We start from the raw sequence: 13,668 nt of genomic DNA on the forward strand, positions 1-13,668 counted from the left end.
GTTTTCTCCAGGATCCAGCTGTCTGGACGCCAATAAACGCGCGTCAGTGGCGCACGCGCACGCGTCTCTGCACGTGAAATAAATTTTTTTTCTTGAAAGTTTCCCCCTGCGCATCTCGCTCTAACTGATTAACCGACCGTGCGTAACGTAAACGGTTCCGTGCCAGATCCCCAGGATGTAAGAACTGGAATGTTGAGACTTATAAAACTGTTATCTATTTAGAAGGTGAATATGGAGCTGAGTAATCGCAGATTTTGCCTTCTGCCTGCATGAGATAGATGGGTCGCAAAGGAAGCGAACGGAGGTAAGCGCGCACTCGTGTTGCAAGAAGAGTTTTTTTTTTTTTTTTTCCTGGAACGCGCACAGACAGACAGCACTGCTGGTGAGGCAGCAGACTGAGGAGAGCAGGAGAGAAGGACGCACAACTCAAACGCGCATCTCTCACTTCCAGCTGGAGCATGCTGCCAGGAGATAGCAGCGCTCCAGTCTAGTCAAAGTTTTTGGATCACAGCAGGACGGAGGGAGCCTCCACATCCCCCCAAGGGATCTGGGAAGCAAGCATGGACGTCGGAGAGGCACCAGCGCTTTGAGCGGAGTGGAGCCAAAGAGACATCCAGACATGATTTGGGTCACGTTTTTACCCTTCTTGATGCCTTGCGTGGCAGCGAACAGGACGTCGGACCTTGTGCCGTTCTTTCACGGGCATGTGTTCGAGAACTCGTCTCCCGGCTCGCGGGTCAACGGGCTCAGCGTCCCGCTGAAGCGACTCAACTCGCGCCGGCTGTGCGGCACCGCGCAGCCCGGCTCGGCGGCAGCGCACTATAAACTTCTGGGAGACAGGAGCGAGGACTTCCGCGTCTTTGCGCACCACAAACGAGGGCATGTACTTCTGAAGACGACCCAGACTCTGGACCGAGAGGAGCGGGCTGAGTACGCCCTGAGTCTGGGTCTCTGCTGTGGACAGTGCGCGGAAGGGGAGGACGCGTCCGAACTCGTGGCGTCCATTAAGGTGGACGTCCTGGACACCAACGACCACCAGCCCGTTTTCCCCAGCGCCAACATGAAGCTGGATCTGGACGATGCCACTGCCCTGCGCGCGGCTATCTGCTCACTGAGCGCGCGGGACGGCGACAGCGGCAAGAACGCGGAGCTCATCTACTTCGCCGAGCCCAAAAACGGAAGTTTCTACGCGGTGCCCAAAACGGGGGATATCCTCCTGGTCGACTCCATCCTCGGTCTGGAAGAACCCATTAAGTTTCAAGTGTTTGCGCGGGACCGCGGCTGGCCACCCCGCACGAGTCAAGGTGTCTCCGTGGAAATAAACCCGCGGCAATGGCCCGCCGCGCGCTCTGCGACCCCCGGACCACGGCAGCAAGTTGAAGTGCAAGCGCGGAAGTCCCGATCGGTCACGGAGGAGGAAACGCCGGTTCTCATCAGCGTGTCCGAGGACGCGGGGATCGGTTCTGTCGTGGTGAACCTGAACCCGGTCAGGTTCCAGTCGGCCGCCTTCGAGCTGGTGGAGCCGGAGCTGGAGAGCTCCCCGGTCAGCGTGAGCCGGGACGGCGGGGATGTAGTCATCATGCGGAGGCTGGACCGGGAGACCGAACCTCTGGTGGAGATCACCGTCAGGGTGCAGGACAAGAGAGGTGAGCGGAGGACCTCACACACGTGTGTGAGAGAGTGAGTGTGAGAGTGAGAGGCAGCAGAGCGTGGCGGTTTGCAGTGCGCTTTTCTGGAGTAGAAAAATTGTGCAATAAAAAGGATTTACAAATCTTTAAAAAAAACAACTCTTTATACATGTAAAGTGTTTGGTTTTTACTTGCTTTTTCTTTTTTCAATTTTTACCAAAACGCACAAATATGCGCTGCTAGAACTGTGTTGTGATGTATGGCAAGTAAAAAAAAAAAAAATAATCTAAATTGTCTTACGTATTATCGTTAATATGTTATTAACAATGTATTAATAAATATAGCTGATTAGCTGAGTGATTAGTGTCTTGAATTACAACCATTATCAAACAAAGGACAATACACAGAAATGTAAACCTTATTATTTCTGAAAATTGTTGTCATTTCAGCTTAGCAGACATTGTAGTGGGTTTCGCTGTCTTGAAGCGTGGCTGGCCCAAGTTATAAGCGAGCTCTGTGAATTCACATGCGACGTGTTCACAGATATATCACCTACACACATTCAAGAAAAGTTTTATTGTTTTAAGTACGTGATCGGCACTGGATCAAATCACTGTGGAGTATTTCTTCTTGTTTTTATAACTGTTGTGACGGAGGGATAGTATTGAATTCCACTCCAGCTTAGTTTAAATAAGTGACAAGAGGTAGAGTTTGTAAAGAGGTTCGAAAAACCTGGGTTTTATTTTGGTATTCCACTTCCGGTTATCGTTAAGGGAATTTGCATATTCCCTAAATATTTAGCTCTGTGCTAAATGTGTACCTTCAGTACAATATTTGGATTGATAAGAACATATTCAGTTTGACATAAACAGCTTCAGATTTTGCATCGAAGTGTTTAGCTTGCAGATCAAATATTTAGCGTCAAAACTGTCTAGCTGAATAAACATTTAGTTTATAAATGTATGAAAAACATACAAATCAAGGTGTCCCCACTTTTTCTATTGCTGTTAAATTTGGACTCTGTAACTTTACAGATGGACCCCATATGAGCAAACACTTCCCCCCTGTTTTAATATCCATCTCTGTATATATGAAGCATGTGGAAGTCAATGTTTTAGTCAGCGATGCTGTGGTGAGTGGTGGGCTGAACTGAGAGAACCCACATAAAATTCTCATTAGGACCCCATGTGACCTGCGGGTCGGTGTTTGTTGCGTTTCTAAATATCACTAATGAGGAAACTAGTCAGTGGACAGTCAACAACCTGAGGTCTGAATCATGGAGATTAAAAAAAAGTGTGTAAGGTCTACTGCTTAGAGCCACACATTCCAGCTTGTTGTGGGTTAAGCGGTGTCAGAGTGTCCCAAAGCGGTCGCAGTAGAGGTTAAAGTGAGCGACGTTCATCAACGCCGGCGATGATGATTCATGCGCCTTGATAAATTAGGGCAGAGGGAATGTGCCTGCTGCTGCTGCTGACAGCGGCAACAGATGCTTGGATGTCAGGGGAGACGCACGGCGCGTAACGGCCATCACAGCAGCAGCTTCATTATCACCTGCACACATCCGCAGCGAGCGCCAACACACGCTGCGACCTACCAGTGGCTTCGGGAATCGCTTCAGCACAGAAGCTTAAGGTTTTAACGCAGCATCATCGGAGTCGTGAAAACGTATCGTGACCGTTTCTCTGTTTGCTGCAGTTATCTGAGACTTCCCTTGTTCCAGTTAGCAGCCCTGGCCTGGAGTCACACAATCAATGCAAACTATTGGGTTTGGTAATGTGGGTTATCCCGGATCCTGCTTCTGGGACAGGGCCGGTCCAACAGGATGGATTGTCTGAATCACTTGAATGAACTTCGCCGTATAGATCCAGTGTGGCCCGCTGAGACCCATACCAGAATTAGAGCTGGTTTGTTGCTTTTAATTATGAGGAGACACGCAGTTGAGAGTTTTGACATCTGTCTTTACAAGGACACGTTGTTTTGGGCCGGTATCCAGAGTTTTTGTAATTATAACAAGTGCTCCAAAATCTACCATATAATTAAATATGTTGTAGCTGATGTGTGTGTGTGTGTGTGTATTTTTTCTTTAAATAAACTACTGTTTTATCAAAAGTCACTCTTTTTCTGTCAATACTACTACTACTACTACTAATAATAATACTAATGTTTCTCTAATAATTTACTGAAATCCAAACCAATTGGAGTTTGTTAGTGTTTACACCTAACTCCATGTTGACCATATGACAACAAGCTTTTCCTTCTTAATACTCTTGACCTGTATATTGAGTCAAAATAGACATTTGTTGGTAGCAAAACCATACTGAGTAGTTTACTGAAATGCTAGGCTAGGCTGTAGCTAGCATCTTTCTCCTCTGCTCTCATAAAACTCGTTCTTAACCCCCTGCCGTCGTCAGAGACAGAGTCATTTAAACACCACAAGTTTTTTACTCTGTGTGCGGTCCAGCCTGGTCGCACTGGTCCTGTGTGTGGTTCTCCAAGGTTACTTTATGTGCTGTTTTGGAGTCTGACGGTCTGACTGGACAGGTCAGTAGGTCAGGCTAACGAAGTACTAAGAGGAATTTAGGGCTTTTTGGACTAAGGGACAAAACTGGAGTTCCAGGAAAAAACAAAACCAAACACATGATGAAAACTTGCAAGGAGATTTGATTTGAGTTTCCATTGGCCATGTAATTGTTTGATATTTCATAAATAAATTTGCTCAATGGAAACAAACAATAATAATAAAAAAAAGAAACTTGTTTTCTGATAAAAATATTTCGGCTGTATATGAGGTGGTTTCTTTGGCCATATCAAAATTGGCTTATTTCACAAAAGCGCAGTGGAAACACTTTTTTTTTTTTTTAATCACACGAGTCACATGATCATCAACCAGATGTTGCAGTTGGAGAAAGCCACGAAGAAGAAGACAATGAGAAGTAGTTTGAGAGATATGATGCGGCATGTTTTCTAATGACATCATGTGAACATGTCTGATTTTAATTGCGTTTCTTCTTTAGTGGAAATACTGCAATTGTGAATTTTTGTTTTGTAAAAATAGTGGAGTATTGACAAAGATCAAAGATTCGCACACATTCGTAATGGAAACGCAGCTACAGAGACTCTACTTACCACTTCAATAATCTGCGGCCATAAAGTCTTTGTTCCTGCATTTTGCTTCAGCAACATTCTGCTCACCTATCCTGATTCTGTTGTCTGAATCGTGTTTCAGATTTCAATGTAAACACCCAGACATGAGCCTGAATTATGTTAAACCCAACGTGTTTAGTGCAAGGAAAGTTGCCCTGATGATGCATTGCTGTTTGTATTTTTGTATAAATGAGAGACACCATGATGTGTGAAATGGCTTAGTGACTTTCAGCATTACACACACATCCCATATTGTTCTTATCTATCTAAATCCTCTTCTGACCGGCGCTCATCTCATTCGGTTCATTCGGGTCACTCATTCAATCTTCGCCGTGTCCCGCCTTGCTCCTGTATTTGAATTTTGATGCGTTTTCCACAAGATGCAGGTCAATACAGACTTTTGCGAGGAGGATCAGTGAAAATGTAGCCTCAACAGCTTTTGAAAGAGCCAAAAAGCCTAACCGTTTAGGAGTTTGATGTGCTGGGTGGAGCAGAGGGAGCTTGGGATGGAATGCATTTCTCCAGCCCCACTTTTTTATTTGTCAAAGTTTCATGCTAAACGACTGCAAGTTTTCATTTTCAGGCTTAGAAGGTGGACAGGGGCGGGGGGGCAGGTCAAGCTGAGATTGGCGTCTCAGGCGCTAAGAACGGAGCATCCCTTGGGTTGTTGATGGCTCACTAGAGAAGTCTCTTAATCCACGTGGAGTGGAGAGTCCTGCCGGAGCCTTGACCTCCCTCCATCTGCTCCCATTATCCCTGTAATCCCATCTCATTCTCTCCGTCTGTCTCTCTGTTGCACTTTCTCTCTTCGCTCGCTTACTCTCATTTGTTTTTTTTTTTCATTTTTATTTTTGCTCCCACTTTAGGGATTTTGATATGAGTGGAAGCACAATTGAAGAGTGTTGCAGGGAACACTTCTGATCTGATTCTTGGAGGGATAAAGGTGTGTGTTTGTGCGTTGTGTGTGTGTGTGTGTGTGTGTTTCAGACTGGATGTGTGTGATCTGTCAGAATCTTAGATAACTTCCTCCTCTCTGAGTTTGTTGCCTGTTTGTGTCGAAGCCGTCCTATATAACTCAGGTTATTGTTACCCAAACATCACGGCTCTGGCTCATTCTGACTCCTCTCTGCTGTGTGTTCACACGGGCCAGGCGCGGTTAAGATTAGGATAAATCTCCTGGGGACCAAATGGAAGTCGTTGCCACGGCAAAAGTGAGCTTTCCATGGTTCAAACAGGGATTGTTTTTAATGCACAGCTGTTCTATCTTTAAGACAGAATAATAACACTATCTGCTCTTTCATTGCTCCAGCATAGACCCGAGTGTGTTTATGCACACAGGATTTGGGTTTGATATCTTCAGTTGTTTAATGCTGTGCCAGCCGCAGTAAGAGCATCAAGCGAGTGCCCCATTAATTCCCCCCAAAGCTTGTTCCTCCCCCTTTAAAACAGCCAAGATGAGGCTGTTCTTTGACCGCAGTAACTCCTGCTGGCATGGTGATTAAGGAAATGATTCATTTGGTTAATTAGTTGAGTGATTAATTTATTAGGTTACAGGAAGATCTTTTTTTTTCCCCCTTCCCATTTTTCAAGCTTTTGAGGAAGAGGAGTGACTTGCAGAAGGTTTTTTTTTTTCTCTCCTGTGTAATCTCTTAATTTCTTCTTCTGTCTCAATTAAGGTATGACCATCTGTCATCTTCACATTATCCAACCAGCCCTGCATCAAGTAGATAAAAGTTTAGTATTGTAGACCTTTTAGCTAATGATTATAATGCACTTCCTTATAAAGCACGGTTCTGGCATCGGCTGTTCTGGACTGAAGGCCTGCGTTTTTAGTCAAAAGTCGACACACCGCATTAATATGTTAGAGTTTTATGATGTGAATTTCAAAAACGCTGCACCAACCTCAGCTGCTGAGCTAAGCTAAGCTAAGCTAAAAAAACAAAAAAAAAACATTGATTTTCCGGATATGAAAATCTGGTGTTCTGTGTTGGTTTTGACATATGACTGGACTCAATAAAATCCTTTCCTCATCCTCTTTCAAGCAGAGATTTTCAGTCAAAGCTCTCTGATATTTCATGTTCTGTTTGTAAATTCATCGTCTTTGAAAGAAAGTCGAGTTCCTTCTAAAGAAAATGAACAACAACCAGTTCAGTTCAGTTCAGTTCAGTTCAGTTCAGTTCAGTTCAGTTTTACTTCACCTTGGTAAATTATCAATGTTATGCACATAACCACAATGGTGACAATGAGTATTTGATACACTTCTTAGTTTTTTTTTTCTTTTTTTTTCAGTTTCCCTTTTTACACAGAATGAAGAGGTCATTCATTCTCAACTGGGACAGCCGTGACCTAAAAAGAGAACTTTTTACAGTAAAACTGTACATGTACATTATAGATAATGCAAATCTGTAATGTAACGAAAAGTTGAGATTGACTAGAATAAGTAGATTAGATGTCATGTATGAACTCAATAGAGTGCACATTTCTGTAACTTGTACAATTAATATAAAATAATAATAAAAAATTGATTGCTTCACATTTGTACTCAGAAAACATTTGAACAGTTTTATATCTTAAGAAAGGAGTGTACATATTCAAAAGAGAGGCACCGACTGGTTGGTGCTCAGGATGAAAGGTTTTTCACTCAGGTGTTTTGGAACGCAGCTGTGGTTTAGCAGCAATATGCTCTGCTTTTTTTGATTAACTAGAACTGGATGAAAAAAATATCTACTGCAGAAATAGTCTTCATGTCCAGATAATAGGATTCTATAACTCTTTACAAGGTTGTGACTGACCAGGCAGGTTGAAAACATGTAAGCTGGGATCATTTGTGTGTGACTGGATTGAATGAACATTTTAGTAAGGTGTTCTGAGATGACATGTTGTGTTTTGGCACAATGTAAACATAGAATTAATGTGCTGACTGTTACTCAGCCAGTCCATTAAGATCTGCAAGGACTCTCTTTTCTGTACACTCTTCTCTGAAATCAGACTTGTGAATGGATTAGTTTCATAACAGGGTGATTCCATATTTCCTCTCCTCTTAACCAGATGTGCAGTAAATGCTGCACAACAGTCATTTCTTTTTATCTTTATTTCTCTGAGTGGTCAACTGCTAAATAAATCATTGCTTTTGTATGTACTTTTCTTCTTTAATACAAACAAGCGACTGAACGTTTTTAGTGTATGATAATCCAGATTTTTTCTGGTCCACTTTTCTGATTTATGTTTTCTAAGAGAGAGAGAAAAAAAAAGCTGAGAGCTGCAGTTCTCAGCTTACAGGAACGGCGATGTTGGCAAACTTTTCACACCAGACGAAGATGTTTCAGGAAGTTTTAAGTTTTTAAAATTTTTATGGGCAATAAATTGTCCCAGAAATTATTGCAGTAAGTGATAATTATGACCATTGTGAACGAATAGGATAAAAATATCATAATGACACCTTTAAAAGATCAATAAACTAATTTCTATAGAACATTTACCTCTGGAACTGGAAAATATTTTAAACAAACAAAACAACTGAACAAACCAAAAACAAATAAAATGGATTATGAGTTATCTGTAAACAAACTTGCCCTCCAAAATATATTAATTAACAGACTCAGACAAGGAAAACAGACAATAAACCAGTTAGGACTTTGATAAAAAAACAAAAAAAACAAAACCCTAACATGTCAACTTACTACTGAGTACTGGGTGTCAAATGCTTGCAGCATTTTTGAAATGCTGGTTTTTCAGTGACTCTGAGGGAAGCATCTCTTTAGTGATTAATCAAACTGTCTTTGTGCTCACTGGCAGTAATTGTATCTTGTTGATTAAACACCCCAGTGAGTTTGGACTGATGGAGACAACCCATCGGTTGTATTTACTTTTTTGAATAAATAATAATGAATCAGCAAAATGTGCTTATTAAATTTATTTATTTATTCTTTCTTTTTACTAAATATGATTCAAGTGAAGCTAAAAATTTCATATTTACAGACAAAGAAAGTTTTGTATCAAAATGCATATTTTTGTGTACCGTTTTGGGCATAAAAAACCATCATGAACGAAGCAGGGCTCCCAGCTATGAAAAGAAAAGTAATAATGAACCGATCAGCTCTTCTGATACTGATATCAGTTTGTGAAAAGCGCAGAGTGGACCGAGCTTTTCACATGTTGATGATAAATGTATTTTTTAGTTGCAGGTGAATCCTGTATCACAAATGATCATGGGTGCAGTAGATGAATGCTATGTTATCGAGTTTTAGGCAATAAAATGATTCCTTTTGTAATTATTGTTTATGTATTTTTCATATTGTGTAAGATTAGTTCAATTGATTATGTGTAAAACCTGAAGACTGTATCATTTTTAAATCAAAAAAATTGTTTTTCAAACTTTATTTATAGATTTTTAATGTGAGCATACACAACACACACTGACAGACCACAACACGACCATCACAATGAAAAAAAAGCAAAAGCAAAAAAAAAAAAAAAAGGTACACAAAGCAATAAATTAAAAAAAAAAAGTTGAATAACAGACGCTTAAAGTGAAATTATGGCGAGTATGAAGTACAGGTAGCTTAAAATCATGTCTTATAAGAAAAAAATGCATAATGATATTAGATGGAAAAGTACATGAACCAACAGAGAACAATTTAAATACACCAAGTGCAAACAGTTGGACAATTAATTGTTATGATGTTCAATAGAATAATGGACTAAAATAATTGTTATGCACTGAATATGCATAATAACAATTTTGTGATCTAAAAATATATACTGACCATTTTTAAAATGTTCTTAAACTGAATTTCATTTTTTAAATTGTTTGTTTAATGTGTAAGGAATGTGAGCCACTCGGACCAGTCTGTCGGGCGAACCGAGTCTGAAAGCTCCGGATTTAGGTAGAGGAAGAGAAACAGCTGCTTTTAATCAAGACAACAGTTTGTTGTGTAACAGTTTTCTATCTCTTTCTATCTTTAGCCGCTTAACTAAACTCAGAAACTAAGTGTCTCCTAACACAACAAACAACTAAGATGTGTCCTTAGAGTTTTTTGTCTGGGAACTGCAAGGTGACACACACCCACACACACATACACACTGTGAGCTGAGAAGCACCTTGCTTTGCAGGCGACCAAACTACAGTACAGCATCATGACAGATGGCAGTGAGATCAGACTGATATCTGAATATCTTCATGGTCTTTAATGTGAGTTGAGGTCGTCCTGTTCTTTTAGAAGAGCATTAGTGGCTCATACTGTGCCCATGTATGCATTCTCAGTGCTTAATAACCTGCATCAACACAAAGACGCTGCATGTATTTTTGGCTCTGGCACAGAATCCAGTGTTTTATCCACAGGAGCTGTGGGTTTATCAAGGACTTTCACTCCGACTACACTGCAGCTCACTGCAGCTCACTGCAACTCACAGCAGTCTGTCATTTACTCTGTAAATGCTTCTCTCTCCCTCTTTTTGTTTTACGTGTTTACTGTGTGCCAAATGATTGTTGTTTTTGTTAAATCACAGTTCTGTTTTCTATTTATCAGGTTTATTATTTTTAGTTTCCCTCCAAAGTTGGAAATCTGCTCTTCACATTCCCTGTGTATTCCTAAAATCACATGCAAGCGGTAGACATACATTTACCCGACTCACTTGTTAACGCAGAAAGAAAACAATCTGTTGCTTACTCCTCGTCTTTTAGCACATTGCAGAAATTCCTATTCTCAGCATCGCATGCTCTAAAATGTGCTATGGAATTGCTTGTTGCTCTCTGATTGAAGGGCTGGCAGAAAATTTAACATATAAATTACTAGCAAAACACATGGGAGAACGTCATTAAATGTAGCATTTCATTTTGTACCCAGGAGACAAAATTTCCTATTGGGAAAGATCTAAGTTGGAGAAGAATTCACAGTTGTTGCGTCCTCCCCTTCAAATCTAATATGGCTGCCTTCCATCTAAAATGTAGTGATTAATGGAGCAATAAACTGCTAACCTCAAGGTGATGAACATATGCCACATTGACTTATTTATGCGTATTGCAGATGAACTGCATGGATCACAATGGAATAACTTTGCTCCCATCAGTGGTAGGAGTTATGAAAAATAATGTCTAAGTTAGTTAATTGCATATTAATAGTCTATACTTAAATTTGAATCTTTTTGATAACAATAAGCAAAAAAACAATTAAACAAATAAAAAAACAAAAACAAAACAAAAACAAAACAAAACAAGCAAATAACAATCAAAACACAAAATAAACGGTTCCAAGCCCAACCCAGTAAACCGGCCCCGGCCCCGGACCCGGCCAATCACCATAAAAATATTGAACTTTTTAAAGATTCTCCTTTAAAAATTCTTCTAAAAAATACCATGATTCTGTAGACTGTGAGGAATTGAAGTTGCCACGTGGCTACATCCTCTTTACTTATGTCACGGCAAAAATCAAAGTTGAAAAGATTAAATGGATCAAAATCCTGTCCTGGACACTGAAGCATGAAATAAACTGAGAAGGGCAGTTAGATCTGTTGAACTTTATTGTGTGGGCGTACTTTATAAAGCTTGAGAGTTAGACTGACATGTGCAGTAAATGAAGCTGAAGCTCAAATGCAGAGAGAAGCATGAGGACTAGAAGCGCCAGGGAGAGCCTCAGTGTCGTAGATGTTCACACACTTCATCTTTTTTTTGTTATTAGTCATTATATATCAATTCTTAATGTAGTGTCATTTCCTGTTCCCCCTCTGTCTGCCAGAATTAATAAAACAAACACGCAGAAGTGATTTTTTAAAAATCACTCCCTCCATCTGTCTTTGTCAAAAATTCAGCAAGTGTTTAGCATCGTTTCTCCTTCACTAACAAAGTGGTTTCTTACACCGATCTGGACAATATGCCGCCAAATTTGAATGAACTACACATCCTGAAGCCGCCTTTTCTCAGCTTGATCTATGTGTTTTACACCTAGCATGGGTACACGGGCCCTATGTGGGACCTTTCTTAGGAAAATTCCTTGAGGTGTCATGTTTCTGGGTATTTTCTTGACCAAAATGCTGAACCCAATACAGGACGCCAAATGAAAAGATTTATTTGACAAATAAACAAGCTTGTAAACATTGATGGTTGATTCGGGTCTCTTGGTTCAGGACTCTAGAAAGGGGAAAAGCAGTTAGCAAGAGGTGTGAATGTGGATTTGAGTCTTGCAAGGAAGTGCGCTGGGGAGGTTTACTTCTATAGAAAGGAGATTGAGCCAAGAGATGGATGGAGGATGCTGGTGAGAGATGTTTGGTGAGGTCAGAGTTTTCAGATGGTCTTCCGGACGATGTGTGGTCTTGCAGTGCGAGATCTGAATGGTTGCAGTCAGAAGGGAGTTGGGCAGTGGCAGCTGAGAGTGGAGGATGGAGAAAGCTCTTTTTAAACCATTACTTATTACATTATTTATTGTGAATATGATAAAGTGAAATCTTAGAAGAATCTTATAAGAATTTTTTTTGTGATAAATGATCCAATAAGCGCCCATCAATATGGACCAATATGTAAATTTTACTTGGGTTAAAGGTTTTTATTGGACTCTGTCCTGTACTGTACGTCCAAAGTAAAGTCCCAGAGATCAGAAACTAAAACAACACGTCTGACTTTTCCTGTGACTTCAGAATGGGACATTATCATCCAGTTTCATTACACAGTTTTATTGTGGTTGTAACCCGGCTGATATGTGACCTGCTGTTCTTTAATGATGAAAGCTAAGTAAAAATTATTTTATAAAATGAATTCTTATTTAATTTCAATATAAGTAATTCAGTTTCCAAACTGTTAAAAAAATATTCCATGTTAAATTGTCTGAAAGAAGTCGTAGACACTTTCTTCAATGCTGTATCAAAATAAACTTTAAAGGCTTAAAAAGCATAGACACTCAACTCACAAAAAAAGTCTACATAATAGGCTAATCCTTTATCGGCGTCATCATTATTTTATGCACCTCGTATCTGGTAAACCACGAAGACGGGGAAGGAAGCACAATGATTCAAAAATAGGGATTTGAAGCAGTCACCACAGCTCAAGCAGATTATGACCTAAAACATCAACATTTGTTTCGTCAGAATGCTCATTCTACACATACTCTCTGCAGAAAAAGAAGAGATTCAGAATCTACTTCATCACCCAGAAGAAATGGTCTGATATGTATCTTGCAAATGCAGAACCTTAATTGGCATGCAAGTGATTCAGTTCACAAGAAGATGGCACATCCATGAGGGCAAAAGTTGTCCCATCATGAGCCATATGGGTGTATTCAAATGTTGTTGTTTTTTTTTTTTTAAGGCTTTGTGTTGTTTAAGAGAGAACACACTAAGAAAGGATCATCAGATTTTTCATAATGTACTTCAGCACACAGTGCCATCTGCGCCTCTCATCCAGAATCAGGTATTGGATTCTTTACAACATTTGCAGTATGACAGGATGTGAGTGGGTGCCCCCATGTACTGGCCAGGTGGTTGTATCAGGCCACTGCCCAACAGACCACATGCAAACCCAAAATGTGACTCATACCAAACTCAGTCAGGCTGTGAAATGCTGTGTAAGGACTCATTCATACCGCCCTGTCTGCTCCACCGCCCGCTCGGCTGCACAGCTTGTCGGACATAAATTTCTTCTTCTGTATTTGAAGTTATTAATGGCACCATTAGGCCTGTCACAATAAACAATACATCAATTAATCGCATGATAAATTAAAGCAAGCTCAATAACTTCTATTTGCATGATTTGTCGCTTTTCTCTCTCTACCAAAAACTGGAAAGTCTGGTGTTTTTGGTCTCAACCAGCCCTTTTTTTGGAGGACAGTTTTGTTTACGAGAACTTAAAAATGTATTTTATTTGTTTTGTTTTCTGTTGGTTTTGTTCATTTATTTTGGATATTTAAAA

The 13,668-nt window shown here is 40.5% G+C and overlaps 1 protein-coding gene across 1 annotated transcript in view; it reads left to right on the plus strand.

Moving 5' to 3' along the window:
* Window positions 1-278: 278 nt before the first annotated feature.
* Window positions 279-13,668, plus strand: part of si:ch211-186j3.6 (neural-cadherin) — a 300,924-nt gene continuing 287,534 nt past the window's right edge. Inside the window, 2 exon segments of the mRNA XM_044098247.1 lie at window positions 279-304; window positions 367-1,646. Of these exon segments, the coding sequence (XP_043954182.1) occupies window positions 279-304; window positions 367-1,646 (1,306 nt within the window).

The sequence above is a fragment of the Gambusia affinis genome, linkage group LG02 (assembly GCF_019740435.1).
Source record: "Gambusia affinis linkage group LG02, SWU_Gaff_1.0, whole genome shotgun sequence".
In the NCBI taxonomy this organism is placed as follows: Eukaryota; Metazoa; Chordata; class Actinopteri; order Cyprinodontiformes; family Poeciliidae; genus Gambusia; species Gambusia affinis.